The sequence below is a fragment of the Mastigoproctus giganteus genome, chromosome 2, assembly GCF_048544385.1.
Source record: "Mastigoproctus giganteus isolate SK-2022 chromosome 2, ASM4854438v1, whole genome shotgun sequence".
Taxonomy (NCBI): domain Eukaryota; kingdom Metazoa; phylum Arthropoda; class Arachnida; order Uropygi; family Thelyphonidae; genus Mastigoproctus; species Mastigoproctus giganteus.
The window spans coordinates 71,082,755-71,098,987 of record NC_143576.1 but is presented as its reverse complement, the minus strand read 5'-3'; the positions used below and the strand labels follow the sequence as shown (position 1 = coordinate 71,098,987).

The 16,233-nt window shown below is 38.1% G+C and overlaps 1 protein-coding gene across 1 annotated transcript in view; it reads right to left on the bottom strand.

Moving 5' to 3' along the window:
• The window catches only part of dgt6 (dim gamma-tubulin 6), an 80,566-nt gene that overhangs the window by 2,322 nt on the left and 62,011 nt on the right, over positions 1–16,233 (bottom strand). The window contains exon 5 of the mRNA XM_090389951.1: positions 13,724–13,816. Coding sequence (XP_090246077.1) covers positions 13,724–13,816 — 93 coding nt within the window. The remainder of the gene's footprint in view (positions 1–13,723; positions 13,817–16,233) is intronic.

The following is a 16,233-nucleotide window of genomic DNA, read 5'->3' as shown; positions in this document are numbered from 1 at the left end:
GAGTCCTACTCTGTTCATAATCACAAACCACTAGCAGAACAACTGCTCAACGGAGTTGACCCAGCAATATTCATTGAATCATTTTAGCTGTCTCTATACCATAAATTGAACTTCCTGGAACACACTGAACTGCCTATTTGAAAGAGTTAAACATCCTCTCATGCAAGTGGGGAACTGATCACCTCACTCTACTCTGACTGCACAGAGTAGAGAATGATCTGCCATGTGTCTCAATCAGATCCAAGCTTGCCTACAGAGCACCAGTATATATAACTCAGTTGTTTGTTTGTTTGTTTGTTATTTGGTTTTTAGGAGCATTAGCAACTAAGGCCATATTGCTCCGGGAAATGCGATGGTCATTCCCTGACCTTTCCGCATCCTCCGTATTTGGTGGTGACAGGCTCGAACCCCGGTCTAATCAAGACGCGTGTGCTACGCACTGCTGCTCCTTCCCACCTTGCTACAGAGGCGCCTATAACTCAGCAAGACCAAATCTCTACTGGCATGATCCAATCCATCACAGCAATATAAGCATCTCTTTGGACACCTTTCATATGCACTCAATTCATAGCCTATACACTGATGCAAATGAACCTCTACTCCTGATTAGGAGACAACCAACATTCTAATATGTGAAAAAAATATAATCTCTATCTTGAACATCCCAAATGGCTAATATTATTTACATCACACTAGGAAACAATCAAACCACCCATCAGTCAGCAGACCTTTACTAAATATAATTTAACATTTATCAGTAGGCCTAAATTTGTGAACAACACTTCAGCCACACCAAAGCTTCCTCCTTCACCCTTGGAGCTTCAGCCCACCACAGCACAATTTTGAATTCCAGAAGTGGACCAAAAATTTGCTTCCCAAAGAGAATACCTTTGGACTGCATACCACCATCATACAGAGGTTGTAGCAAGTGCCCCTAAAATGGTCAGATGACTACATTGAGGGGATCTTCTTGTGGAGATCCCCTCAATGTAGCTCTTGAAGCAAAAGAACTATGGAATTCTTCCCATTTCAATAGACCCACAGAGAACTTTATGCACCTTTATGGAATCATTTCAGAATGAGGCCTCCTTAAAGTTCCCATGAAGATGCTACTGAAGCACTTAAAGCACAAACATTATCAACACTAAAGGAATGACCAATCAGGATGGTGTTCTTGCCCCTTCAAAGAACATGATTCTCATCTTTAGTACCCTAAATCACCTAACATCAGTTAAAGCTGACTGCCTTTATCGTAAGGTTCACCCATACATTCCAAATCCAGTTAGGTATTTTAAATGCCAAGAGTATGGGCACTTACAGCAGCATGTCAAGGTTTGTTTTTCCCCTATTGTGATTCTTCTAAGGATCACATGTGTGTCTTCACAATTTACCCCTAGGTCTTTGTTATTCTCCACTACCATGAGTGCAGTACCACACAGTTAATAAGTTACTTTGGGGTTACTGCTATCCATGTGGAGTATTTTGCATTTGTCAGTGTTAAACTGCAATTTCTCAGCCCATTGTCGCAATTTTCGTACTTGTTGTAGTAACTTACTCTGATGACTGTCATTAACCACTGTGCCAATCTTTTGACATCACGCCTGATAGCCCATCAATATCATTGATAAATATTGAAAACAATGGACTCAGCACTGAACTCTGGGGAACTTCACTAATAACATCAGTCCATGAAGAGCAGTGCCCACTGACAACCACTCTGTCTTCTTCCACTTAACCATCCCTTTATCCATAGCAGTAACTTGCCCTAAATGCCACATTGCTCTAGTTATATAGTAGTTTTTATGTGCAACAGTATCAAAAGAACTCCTGAAATCCAAGTGTATGATGTCAAAATTATTTTTTTTTTTTTTTGCATCCAGTTCCTTGGTCAGTGCATCATAGTAATTTATCAGATTGGTTAGACACAACAGCCCCTTAACAAATCCATGCTGTGATTGTGGTATAATTGCCCATACAGATGGTCTTGCATTACTTCTTGAAGTGCGATTCCATTATTTTCTCTTGAACAGACATTAAGCTAACATATCTGTAATTTCCCATGTCATCTTTTGATTACCCTTTATGAATTGTGGATATATTCGCACATCTCCAGTCCATAGAGACTCCCCTGAATCCAAGGATGCTCTCATAATTATGGCTAGGGTTTGCTTGCCTCCGTTAATATAATTGGATAGATTCCATCTGCTTAAGGTGCCTTTTTTATATCCTTCCTCAACAATTTCTCCTCCACTTTCCTTTTAGTTATCACAAAGTCATTTAGCGCCTTGTTATTTTGATAAACTTCAGGCAATCCCCTGCCCCAAAGAATTTACTCATGTGGCAATATAGATGCAAAATACCTATTCAATTTGTGCACAACTTGAGCAGGGTCATCAACGGTTAACCCATAGACATCAAGTGGCCAAATATGATTCAGCCCCTTCTTTCTACTATTAATTAGATAGTATGAATCAGAGCTGTAATACTCAATACGTTCTACGTTGATAATAATATTTGTAAAATAAGAGGAGTTTACTCAGTATAGCACTTAGAACACTTCCGTATGATACCCTCCAGAAATTAAAACAGAAAAAACGAAAAAAATCAACAACTTACTGGTACAATAGAGTAAAATATAAATAATTAAAAAAACAAATTTATCAAAATTCAAATCAATTTAAAACAATTAAAAATCAAATTAACGCAATTAAAAGAATCTAACGAAAATATTCTAAACGATTTTCCTTCCTGAAGCTGACAACGCTTTGACCGTATGTCGTGATCACAGGAATGAAAATTCCTTATATTTTACTCTATTGTACTGGTAAGTTGTCAATTTTTTTGTTTTTTCCGTTTTAATTTCTGGAGGGTATCATACAGAAGTGTTCTACGTACTATATTGAGGTAAACTCCTCTTATTATTTTACAAATTCTACTATTAATATAAACTTAGAAGTCTTTGCTGTTTCTCTTTGCATTCTTTAACAAAGATTTCTCATAATCTGCCTTAGTTTGCCTAATCTCCTTTGTGACTTGATTACAAATTTATATCAACCATGGACTTCTGTATTAACTGATAATTTATATACATGCATGCATTTCTCTGCCATGCATCTCAATAGTTCATCTGAACAATATTTCTTTGTTGGTATGAAAAGCCTAGGAGCTTCTTTGATTACTTCCCTGAATACTTCCCATTTTGAATTTGCTGTTGGAAAAATCATCAGTTGGTCCCACTGCATACAATTTAAGAACTGTCTGAGACCTCTGTAGTCACCCATACAAAAACAAAAGCCTTTTAGCATTAGCAGAGGCATATGATGCAAGAAAGCTAGCTTATGCAGCATCACCCAAAAAAAAAAAAAAACCCACTTCCATTTCACCCCTCAGTTCGTTCAAAATACCTGTCCAGCTGAGCCTTAAATTTATTAAGGCCATCACTTCCACAACAAGGGATGGAAGTCTGTTCCACCAACCAACTACCCGCTGGCTAAAGGCAAATTTCCGCACATCTATCCTACTTCAGTCTTTCCTCAATCTGAATTTATGCCCTCTCAGGTGATTATTCTGAGCAAGAGGAAGAATCCCATCATTTTCCTTTACCCTTGACAGTAGCTATGTCTTTAATTAAATTCCACTGTGATTGCTGCCGCCCAGCAAATCTTTTACCTGCAGATTCTTAATGCATGAAGAATAACTGTTGATAACCAGATCAAGAGCATTGCTTCCTCTTGCTGTTTCTTTAACATGCTACTGTAAAAACCAGTCATCCAAGAAATCCACAAAAGTCTTCCTAGTGTGTGACCAACAAACAAATTCCAGCCAACAACTGAAAAGTTAAAATCCCTCATTATGAGACACTCATTTGCTGGCAAACTATTTGCCTGTATAGCTGTTTGATATACTCATTACAGTCATTAGGCCTATAACACACACCTACTCTCAATTTTTTTTCCCAGTGCTTATATCAACACCAAATTGACTCAACATTGCAATCGTCACCCAATTCAACTAGAAGCACTGCCTTAGATTTAATATTGTTCTTAACTAAGAGCATAACTACTCCATCTCTCCTGTCCTGTCTGTCTTTCCTGTATACATTGTACTCCTCATATTCAAATTCAAGATGTAAGCATCACTTACATCTTGAATTGCTAACTACAGTGGTCTCAGACAGTTTTTAAATTCTGTACAGTGGGATCAAATGATAATGTTACCAACAGCAAATTCTAAGTGGGAAGCATTCAAGGAATTAATTGTGGAAGCTACTAAAAGTTTCATACCTATTAAGAAATATTGTTCAAGGTTTAGGCCTAAATGGTTGTCAAAGGAACTAATGAGACTCGTGGCAGAGACGAAAAATGCATGGAATTCATATAAATTATCAGGCAACACAGAAGCCTATGGCAGATATAAGCTAGTCTGTAATCAAGTCACAAAGGAGGTTAGGCAGACAAAGGCAGATGAGAAATCTTTGGCAAAGGATGCTAAGAAAAACAACAAGGATTTCTTTACTTATATAAACTCTAAAAGGAAGGGGATGAATCTGATTGGTCCATTTGATATCGATGGTTCAACTGTTGCTGATACTGCACAGATGGCAAACAAACTGAATGAGTATTTTGCATCTACACATGAGGAGTTAAGGTTTGAAAATGCCAGAAGGTTATCAAATTGTAGCAGGGTGCTTAATGATTTTGTAATAACTGAGAACAAAGTGGAGGAGAAATTGTTGAAGTTAAACATAAAGGCACTTGGGGTGGATGGGATCTATCCAGTTATATTAAAGGAAGCAGCAAAGGAAGTAAGCAAACCCTTAGCCATAATTATTAGAGCATCCTTGGACCCAGGGGGGGGGGTACCCATGGACTGGAAATGTGCAAATGTGACCCCAATCCACAATGAAATATCAAAGGGAGACATAGGTAATTACAGACCAGTCAGTTTAACTTCTGTTCTGGGTAAAATAATGGAGTCACTGGTTATAGTTGCATTGCAGGATCATCTAGACAAGACTGCAGCAATAATTCAGACACAGCATGGGTTTGTTAAGGGAAAGTCTTGTCTGACAAATTTGATTGGATATTATGTGGTTACAGAGGAACTGGATGCAAAAAATAATTTTGATATCATATACTTGGATTTCAGAAAAGCTTTTGACACTGTTGCGCATGGAAGACTACTGTACAAATTGGAGCAGAATGGTATTAAGAGTAAGTTGCTAAAATGGATAAAAGGATGGTTGAGTAGGAGAAGACAGAGGGTGGTAATCAATGGGTGCTGCTCTTCATGGACTAATGTTATTAGTGGAGTGCCATAGGGTTCGGTGTTGGGTCCACTGTTGTTTTGTATATTTATCAATGATATTGATGAAGGTATTTCAGGCTTAGTGTTGAAAGTTTGCAGATGATACAAAGGTTGGCAGGGTTGTTAATGACATTAAAGACAGTATGCTACTGCAACAGGATCTAGTAAAGTTAGGCAAATGGGCTGAGAAGTGGCAACTGAAGTTTAACATTGGCAAATGCAAAGTTGCTGCATATGGGTAGAAGTAACCCCAGAGAAACGTACCAACTGTGTGGTACTACACTTAAGGTGGTAGAAAATGAAAATGACCTGGGAGTAATTATGCAGTCAGATATGAAGTTTTCTGAGAAATGCAGACAGGCTGCCAGGGCAGGTCATGGGGTTTTATCAATGATATACAGGAATTTTGCTAGCAGGGGAAAAAGTGATTGTCCCTCTGTATAAGGCAATGGTCAGGCCACACCTTGAGTACTGCATACAGGTCTGGAGGCCTCATTTTAGGAAGGATGTAGATTTGCTGGAGCGTGTACAGAGATGGGCAATAAGATTGGTTAGGGGAATGAAACGATCCTCTTACCAAGAGAGGCTTAAGTTCTGCAACTTGCAGCGGCTGGAGACTAGGCATCTGCTAGGTGATCTGATTGAGGTGTATAAGGTCTTGAATGGGTTGAACACGCTGAATTCTGATGGGATTCTTCCACTTGTTCAGATTATGAACCTAAGGGGGCATAAATTCAAATTGAAGCAAGACAGGTGTAGAATAGATGTGCTGAAATTTGCCTTTAGCCAGCGGATGGTTAATCGCTGGAACAAACTTCCATCTATTGTTGTGGAAGTTGATAGGTTAAATAAATTTAAGGAGGAACTGGACAAACATTTAGAGGGAATTGTTTTGTACATTTTTTTTGGCTGATTCTGCATAAACTCATAACACTTGCTTTCTTGCATCACATGCCACTACTACTACTTACATCTGAGTGATACCATATCTCTGCTATTCCTACAATGTCTGATTTTAATGACTTAATCAGTATTTTAAATTCATTAAATTTATTTACAATGCTCAGCATTAGTGTATAAGTATACATGCACATGTTCTTACTATTAGGTACCCTAACACAGCCCATGTATTCATTTGTTTTATGATGATCCATAGCAAGGCCTGAAATCCCAGCCACCTTGCTTTTCAGGCAGCTCCATGTACTAAGAGTAGGAGCAATGCAAGAATCACTTTCATCTCTTCAAAATGCAGATCCACAGAATACAACTGGCATTGTTAGATGAATCGAGGCAGTGTTAGGTGGGTCGGAAAACTGCTAGCTTGGGGGGGAGACAAAAACCAATAGATTGACAGTAGCCACTGGCAGAGGTGAAAGAGATTCTTGCACTACTTCTATTAGAATGAGCAGAAGCCTGAAAAACAAGATGTATGGTATTTCAGAGACTGCTGGGAGCCATTGCGGTACAAGTAAACACATGGGTTGTGTTAGGGTAGCTAAGAATAGAAACAGGTGCAGGTATACTTGCGTGTACACCAATGCTAGGAGTTTAGTAAATAAATTTGATGAATTTGAGGTGTTGCTCAAAACATCAAAGGCAGATATTGTTGGGATATCAGAAACGTGGTGTCACACAGATATAAGGGATGCAGAACTGCAATTTGGGGAGTACAACGTCTACAGAAAGGATAGACAGGATAGGAAGGGGGAGGGGTTATGCTATTAGTTAACACATAAAAACCAAGGAAGTGAAGCCAGTCGACATCGCTGGACAGTGCAGTGTTGAGTCAGTTTGGTGTGACATAAGCATTGGGAGATCAAAATTGAGAGTAGGAGTGTGCTATAGGCCTAATGACTCTGATGAGTATAATAAGGAACTGTACAGGGAAATAGTGGGCCAGTAAATAAGAGAGTCTTATAATGGGAGATTTTAATTTCCCAGATATCGACTGGAATTTGGGGGCTGGTTACTCACACACTAGCAGGGCTTTTGTGGATTTATTGGATGATTGTTTTCTACATCAGCATGTTCGGGAGGCAACTAGAGGGAGTAATACTCTTGATTTGATTATCAGCAGTGATTCTTCATGCATTAAGAATCTGCAGATAAATGAACCACTAGGTGGCAGTGATCACAGTGTGCTGAAGTGGGATTTACTCAAAGAGGTAACTACCATTAGGGGTAAAGGGAAGGGTTATTGCTTCCGTAAAGGCGACTACGATGGACTGAGACAGTATTTAAATTCTATACAGTGGGACCAACTGATGATGTTACCAACAGCAAATTCAAAATGGGAAGCATTCAAAGAACTTATCTTGGAAGCTACTAGGCTTTACATACCAACTAAGAAATATTGTTCAGGGTTTAGGCCAAAATGGATGTCAGATGAACTAATGAGGCATATGGCAGAGAAGAAAATGCATGGGATACTTACAAATTAACACATGACACAGAAGCCTATGATAGATACAAGTTGATATGCAACCAAGTTACAAAGGAGGTTAGGCAGGCGAAGGTAGATTACGAGAAATCCTTGGCAAGGGATGCAAAGAAAAACAGCAAAGAGTTCTTTACTTATATAAACTCTAGAAGGAAGGGGATGAATCAGATTGGTCCACTTGATATTGACGGGTCAACTGTTGATGATCCTGCTCAGGTAGCTAACAAACTAAATGAATATTTTGCATCGACATTCACACATGAGGAGTTATTCAGCAAGGGGAATGCCAGAGCTGTATTCAACTCTAGCTGTAAGCTACAGAATCTTGAAATAACTGGAAGTAAAGTGGAGGAGAAACTGTTGAAGATAAACACAAGAAAGGCACCTGGGGTGGATGGGATCTATCCAGTTATATTAAAGGAGGCAGCAAAGGAAGTAAGCAAACCCTTAGCCATAATTATGAGAGCTTCCTTGGACTCAGGGGAGGTACCCATAGACTGGAGATGTGCAAATGTGACCCCAATTCACAAAGGAGGATCAAAGGCTGACACAAGTAATTATAGACCTGTGAGATTAACTTCTGTTCCAGGAAAATTAATGGAGACACTGGTTAAAGAAGCACTGCAGGATCATTTAGACAAGATTTCAGTTATAGCTCAGACACAGCATGGTTTTGTTAAGGGGAAGTCTTGCCTGACCAACTTGATTGGATACTATGATGCAGTCACAAAAGAACTGGATGCAGGGAATAACTTTGATATTATATACTTGGATCTTAGAAAGGCTTTTGATACTGTTGCACATGGAAGACTGCTACACAAATTGGAGCAGTGTGATATTGGAGGCAAATTGCTGCTATGGATAAAGGGGTGGTTGAGGGGGAGAAGACAGAGAGTGGTAATCAATGGACACTGCTCATCGTGGACTAATGTTATTAGTGGAGTCCCTCAGGGCTCAGTGTTGGGTCCATTATTGTTTTCTGTATTTATAAATGATATTGATGATGGTATATCAAGCTTAATGTCTAAGTTTGCAGACAATACAAAGGTTGGCAGGGTTGTCAAGGACACTACTGACACTATGCTGCTGCAACAGGATCTGGAAAGGTTGAGCAGATGGGCTGAGAGGTGGCAAATGAAGTTTAACATTGACAAATGTAAAGTACTACATATGGGAAACAGCAACCCCAGAGCAATGTATCAACTCTGTGGTACTACATTGACAGTGGTAGAGAAAGAAAGGGACTTGGGGGTGGTTGTGCAGGCAGATATGAAGTTCTCTGAGCAGTGCAGACGGGCTTGCAAGAGTAGCTCATGGAGTATTGTCAATGATATACAGGAATTTTTCCAGCAGGGATAAGGAGGTGATTATTCCATTGTATAAGGCAATGGTCAGGCCACACCTAGAGTACCGTATACAGGTCTGGAGGCCTCATTTCAAGAAGGATGTAGAGCTGCTGGAACGAGTACAGAGAAGAGCAACAAGATTAGTGAATGGAACAAAGGGGTGCTCTTACGAAGAAAGGCTTAAGTTTTGCATATTACAGTGTCTGGAGACTAGGCACCAGCGAGGTGATCTGATAGAGGTGTATAAAGCCTTGAATGGTTTAAGCATGCTCAATGCTGATGGGATTCTTCCTCTAGCTCAAAAAAATCACCTGAGAGGGCATAAATTCAAATTGAGGAAAGACAGATGTAGGATAGACGTGCGGAAATTTGCCTTTAGCCAGCGGGTGGTTGGTTGGTGGAACAGACTTCCATCCCTTGTGGTGGAGGTTGATAGCCTAAATAAGTTTAAGGCTCAGCTAGACAGGTATTTTGAACGAACAGAGGGGTGAAATGGAAGTGGGTTTTTTTTTTTTTTTGGCTGATGCTGCATAAGCTTGCTTTCTTGCATCAAATGCCTCTACTAATGCTAACTGCCAAGAGTTCAGGGATTCCCACATCAAATGCCACAAAGATTAATAGTTTTCCAACCCACTTATCACAGTGTTAAAAAGCACACCATCGCTGAGAAGAAACTCCGCTCCATGAGTTTTGAATGTTCTCTCCAGGGCCAAATTGATTGAAAAGGCTTTCAACATGCAGAACTGCAGGCACTTTCAAATTCAATCCTAACTCAGGACTTTTTACCAATGTTGCTCTGTACTTGTAAAGTAAGTTCTCAGATTTCCCACTCTTAATATTATTAGTGCAAACATGATACAACAATATCACCTTTTGTGCCTTGAAAAGATATCTGCTTTACAATGTCATCTACTTTCTACTTATTCTATTCTACCTATCCTCCTTGCACAATATATTTCCTGTTTTCCTGACAATATAGTCAGCAACGATAAGTATATTGGTTTTCTGGTGCTGTTTGGAATTATACTTTGTTGAGACTCATAGTAGATACATTATGTTATACTTTATATTTGGATGAATGTTTCATATTTACATTAATCATACATCTTTGAATGGAAGGAGGTGATCATTTTAGAGTTTGGGCATTTGATGTGGGAGGCACTGCAATCTTGGCAGCTGTGTTCTGTGCATCTGCATTTTGCAGAAAGAGTAATTCCTCTATAAGGAGGAAGATGTATGGTCTGATGTTGTGAATAAAGTATCCAGATTTGATGAATGTAAAATGCTATGGTGAGTTAAATTGAGAATTACATTGCATGTGGGAATTATTTATCCTGAAGCTTAGTTGAGATTGTAGTGACTTCAATCACACCTATGACTTCAATTAGAATTTCCTCTTCTAAAACAAGGAGATCCCACTCTGGAACTACTCATTGATTTGTTTAATGATGTATTTGGAGTTTATAATAACTGGTAGTCCTCCAAAGCAGTTGACACTGGGTATTCCCTTTCAGTGATTTGAATTAGTTGTTCCAATGAGGTTTTTGAATCCTGAAAAGTGACAGTTTGCTTACAGGAGTTTCACCGGACGAATGCATGATTAGGAATGGTAGAGCCAGGCATGTCTTGATATCAGTTTTCTTCTGTTTGGCTACTTAGTAATGTTTGATCATATGTCCTTGTCTGGGTTACGTCTGGTTGCACAAAGTAACTATTGATACTCATGGCTTTCTCATTTTTGCCCTGGAGGATTAGCTTTTCTACCAAGTTTCCAATCCAGCCATGTGGTTGCATAATCAATGCCACCTATTGACTAAGCAGTGAAAAAAAAGGATAAGAAAAGGTTAGTGTAAGGAAACTTTCCTTTTAGCATTAGTTAAACTCTAAATGCTAAATATTACAAATAACTTGAGTTGAAGGACTTTAAAATTCAGAAAAAAAAAGCTGTTTATGATAATTTGCATGCTAGAGAACTGCAAAATGCCCTAATTATTACACTAATCAGCTATTCAACCATTGTAAACAGGACACCCTTGGGTGGATAGATGGGCTGACAAGTCTCTGACAATGCCATAATTAGCTTTTTAATTTTTTTCTTTTTTATTGTGTATTGCCACATTTAAGCTGTGTTTACAAGTGATGACTTCAGGTGATGAAACAGGGGCTAATATTTTCTAGCTATCTTGATAGCCCATGTCACTAAAACTAAGATGAGTTTCAACATGCTACTTATGTAGTAGTGAAGATAATAGCGGTGCAGAGAATTAGTCTGTCTGAATTAGAATGGGGGACTTGGAATTTATCCAGGGAACTACTAGTTAATTCCATGGATAAATGTGTTAGCAAAGCACATTTGCTTTGCTAACACATTGAGATTATAATACACATAGTTGGAAATAAATCATAATGTGTATTCTTATCTGTTTAACAATAAGTCATTTTAAATTAATCCTTTCATCTAGAGCAGATGAGTATTTTTCAGGAGTAGATGAATATTCAACTGTTTAGAAAAGGTTGATAGTCACAGAAAAGGTTATATCTACCATGACAGGATAATGGTTTACAACTTGTCACTCATTTGAAGAGGTTTGGATTCAAATTGTCCTGTCATAGGACACACTTCAGCTAGAATTTCTCTTGGAGGAATTTCTATATACTTCCTAAAGCAGGCAGAAGTAGAGGTTTTTCCACAAGTTATTCTGGGGTTTTTCAGCCCACACAACATGCAAATTGGCCCTTGAGCACACATACACACTTAGACAATTGGCACAATATGGTTTAAGTTGCTGGCAGACCAAAAACTGAACAAACATTGAGAAAGATTGAAAAGCTCTGATGGAGGTTCTCCAAGAAGTGGTCACTATTAGGTGTATCTCCTAACTAGATGGCCTCTTTCCCATCTGCATTTCAGATAATTGATGTCCCATTAATACAACACTGATCTGCTGTAAACTCAGTTGTCATAAAGCTGATTATTGTACTGAGCATGTTCATTAAATCTGTATCACACTTAAACTCAGTGTTATTGTTCCACTATTATTCTGATTCTCTCAATAGGTTAATCTAAACTCATTCTTTAAAACTAGGAAATGCCTCAATATCTGAGATCTGCTAATATTCAGAAGGAACACATTTGAATATTAGCAGAAAATGGAAATTTCTAGCCCCTTTCCAAGTGACCACTTCAAGCTAATTGATATGTAATCAATGGAAATCAAGGTATTTGTGGAAAGATTCCTAATGGAAATAGAGTTAAAAGTACCAGAATTATGTTAAGCAATTTCATTCCACAACTCAGAAAAAAAACTGAACTGCAAATGAAGTGGAAGTTAAAGTAATGAGGGGGAGGATAAAATTACATTAACATTGAAGAAAAAGCAAGAATAACAAGACCTAATCTTGCCCTCAAATAATCAAAAAATTTGAACACAAATAAAAAGAATAAAAAAAATGAAAATGCATGTTAAAAAAATAAAATAAGAAAGCTAAAAAAATAATAATAGAGAAAGAAGAATGAAAGTATTACTCATGAACTCCTCGATCAGAATTCCAGAAGCTAATGAGGAAAACCATACGGGAGTACACAAATTAAAAAAGTTGAATGTGAAAATTATTAATTCAAAATCTTAATTTAAAACACTTTTTTTGTAAAGATTATATGCAGTGTTTGATTGATTAAAATTGGCATTATCATATTAACTTAAAACTCACAGCTATTGTATTTTCATAATCGCTATTAATTCATACTTAAAAACCCACAATGTCTTCCTTCAGCCAACAAAGTGAAATATTCAATATTACAATCTGTAAAGAATTTAATGAATAATGGTAAACTGTTTTTTTTTTTTACCCCCACATTCTAAACAAATCTAATACAGCCTTTACAGTTGTGTTACCCTTGAGTTTTAAAATTAAACAAATTAGCGAACCCTAATTTGTTTTCAAGGAAAACAAATTAGAAAATCCTACCCTTGAAAATCCCTATTCAAATTTTGTCATTTTTTTTTTTAATGGAATTCATTTTTAGTGGTAAATATTTCATACTGGAATGATTGTTCCCTAATAATTATGGATTACAAATGACGGATCTGGACAATCCTAGCACATTCCCTGGTGTCATTCACATTATAACTGTGTAGACACTGTTTGACCAAACCAATTTGAACTCATGTGACTTTCTGTTAATCTTATTAAGACCTTGAAATTATCATCTCTTTCACTGAGCATAACACACAATATCATGCATGCTGTCAATCTGTTATGCCACTTCAGTTTCATGTATGCCAATGCATAGAAACTTCTCTCACAGATGGGTAAATCCAAAAGACAATAGAATGTGAATCACTATTTTTTAAAATGCATTCATCATATCATTCCAGAACTTCAATGCTCTTTTTTACTCAAAAGACATCTTTGTCCAAAGAATCACTGATTATGGTGAAGAAAACTTCTTGAACTGATGATGCTATTTCACTTTGGCATCCATTCAATTTTGCTACACATTCCAATCCCACTCCATGAAACTGAATTAAACTAGAATTCTTGAACCATAAAAAAAACAAAAAAAAACTGAATAACGTGATCAAAATAACTGACTTATAATATCATTATGTTTCAAAACAAAACTTGCCATGACAATTTTAGACTTTTTATTTCATTCTTAAGTTCTTCTTCTTTCTCCTGTCTTTCTGAGGCCAGTCTTCTAAAATCTGAAATCAAGTGCCTGGAAAAAGATATAAAAGAACTCAAGCAAGGTTTCAAAAACATTCCAAATGCACAAATTTCATACAAGTAACAAGGAAACTTTAATTAAAAAAAAAAAGTATATATAAAGTCCTTTAGCATCATAATACACAACCATTTCTGAATAAACAGAAAATTTTTAAGGCAGCGTCGTTTTAGGTTATATCTCATATTGTGAATACCTTCACAACGAGTTGTCATGATATTGCACTACTTCGAATAAGTAACGCTTCACCTAAGGAGAAGACTAATGTTACTTAATGTTACTTATTCTCAGATAGGTACTACCACCCATGTGTATTATGATGCTAAAGCACTTTATATCTACATAGTCCAAATTTGTTCGCAGCTTGAGGCTCTAGCCCTAAATGCGCCTTAGCTTAAAAAAAAAAATTAATAAAGGCTTCCAAGTTTACTTAATGGCCATGTTTCATAACCACAAAGTAATGCAAGGCAGTTTTTATTAATACTGTTTTTAAGCAGTTTTCTTCAGTCAACTAACATTCACTGAAAAAAAAAAATTACTTTCACTGACCATAAAGATTAAAACAGAGCAAAATGAAAGGTTCTCTAAAATGCATAGGATGAAAGAAGCAAAATTTCTCTCAGCTTTTAGAAAATGCCATGGAAATGCTGCTTCCTCTGACAAATGGTAAAATCGCTATACTGTCCCCCCCCAGCATAGGCACCTGTATGTAGTGTGAGGGGACCTCCCAGTGACACTACTGTTCCTCCAAATTAATATTGCTGGGATCCAATGCCCACAGCCTAAATTCCAGGCTATCATCATAGGAATCCGGCATGTTTGCTGTGTGCTGACCTATGGAAACTCGAAAGGGGGATCCTGGTGGTTGAGGAGCCCAGCTTCACAACACACCACATTGACCCCTGCTTCAACAAGATGGGTTGTCCTGGATGGCTTGGCCAGGATTAATCGGCTAGTGGGTTCACCTGCAAGGATCAACCATGTGAATGCCATGCCCTACCCCCATGGTCCAAGGGACAGGATTCGGGCTAGTGGCAGTGTGAGTATAGTGTTTGGGTAGCACTGCCATCCCACTCTCGAGCGCATTTATTGTTTTCCAGGTAGTGGGCATCCCTTTAGACTGCGTGGTGGATGGGGAGCACACGTGCTGAACAAAAATTAACAACACTATGAATCCTGATAAAGGTATTTCTTCTAGGGCCCTAACACAGTCTTTACCTGAAAACTGATGCTGACCCCACTAATGCCACTTCCACAAAAATGCAAAAAACAAAATTTATATCAGGCCCAACACCCTATTACCTAATAATGCACTCTACAAGTGAGAAACCTTTAGAGAAAATGTCACCCTTCTTTATCCAGAAGGGTTTGGAAGGAATGACAGGCTCTCCTAAATCTGTCAAACAGCTTCGCTCAGGTGACATCGTTGTAGAGATTCAAAGTGATAAACATTCAGAAGAGCTCCTCTGAGCCATAGAGGGAATGCCAATCACAGTTACCCCCCCCCCATAAGATGCTGAATTCATCCCATGGTGCCATTGCCAAATTGGATCTCTTGAAAGTATCTGAAGAGGAAATCTGTTCTGAATTAAAACCCCAAGGAGTGACAGCTGCAAAAAAAATATTCGTGCATAGGGAAGGGAAACTTATTCCCACAATAAACATCCTAACATTCAATTCACTAATGTCTCCTAATGAATTCAAAGCTGGATACGTCAACTGTCCAGTGCATCCATATGTCCCAAATCCTCTAAAGTGCTTTAAGCGCCATAAATATGAACACTCACAAATGGCTTGGAGCCCTTGCATGCACTCATGCATGGGCACCCATGTGCTGCAAAGGAGCACAAAACTTCGTGTTTAGCTACAAAACTCACTTGCATTAACTGCCAAGGAGAATACGCTGCTTACTCATGAGCATGCCGGAGGTGAAAAGAGGAAAAAAGAAATTCAAATTTCAAAAAGAAATTCAATTTCAAATATGAATATATCATATTCAGCTATATAAACAAACCTACTCACCTACGCTCAGAAGGTAGCAGGGAGATGTTTCATTGGAACTCAGACCAAAATGAATCCCTCCAACAGTCATTCACTCCTACTGTATGTTACCTGTCAAGTTCAAGAAAACCTGCAGAGAATCAGCTGTCATTCCTATATCTGCACTTCCTGATGCTCCACTAGTAACAAAAGAAATTGGTAGAGAAAAGAATAAGAAACCTGAAACAACACCTAGTATTCAAGAAAAAAAGATGTTGAAAGGAAGGAGGTACTAGATAAAGTAGTCTCTGAATTCTTTGCAGAGGAAGAAATGGATACAGGACAGAGTCCATACTTTCCCAAAAAAGATAAATCCAAGGCTGACAAAAGTAAGCCCTCAGCACCTCAGAAGCCACCTGACAGGACCCACC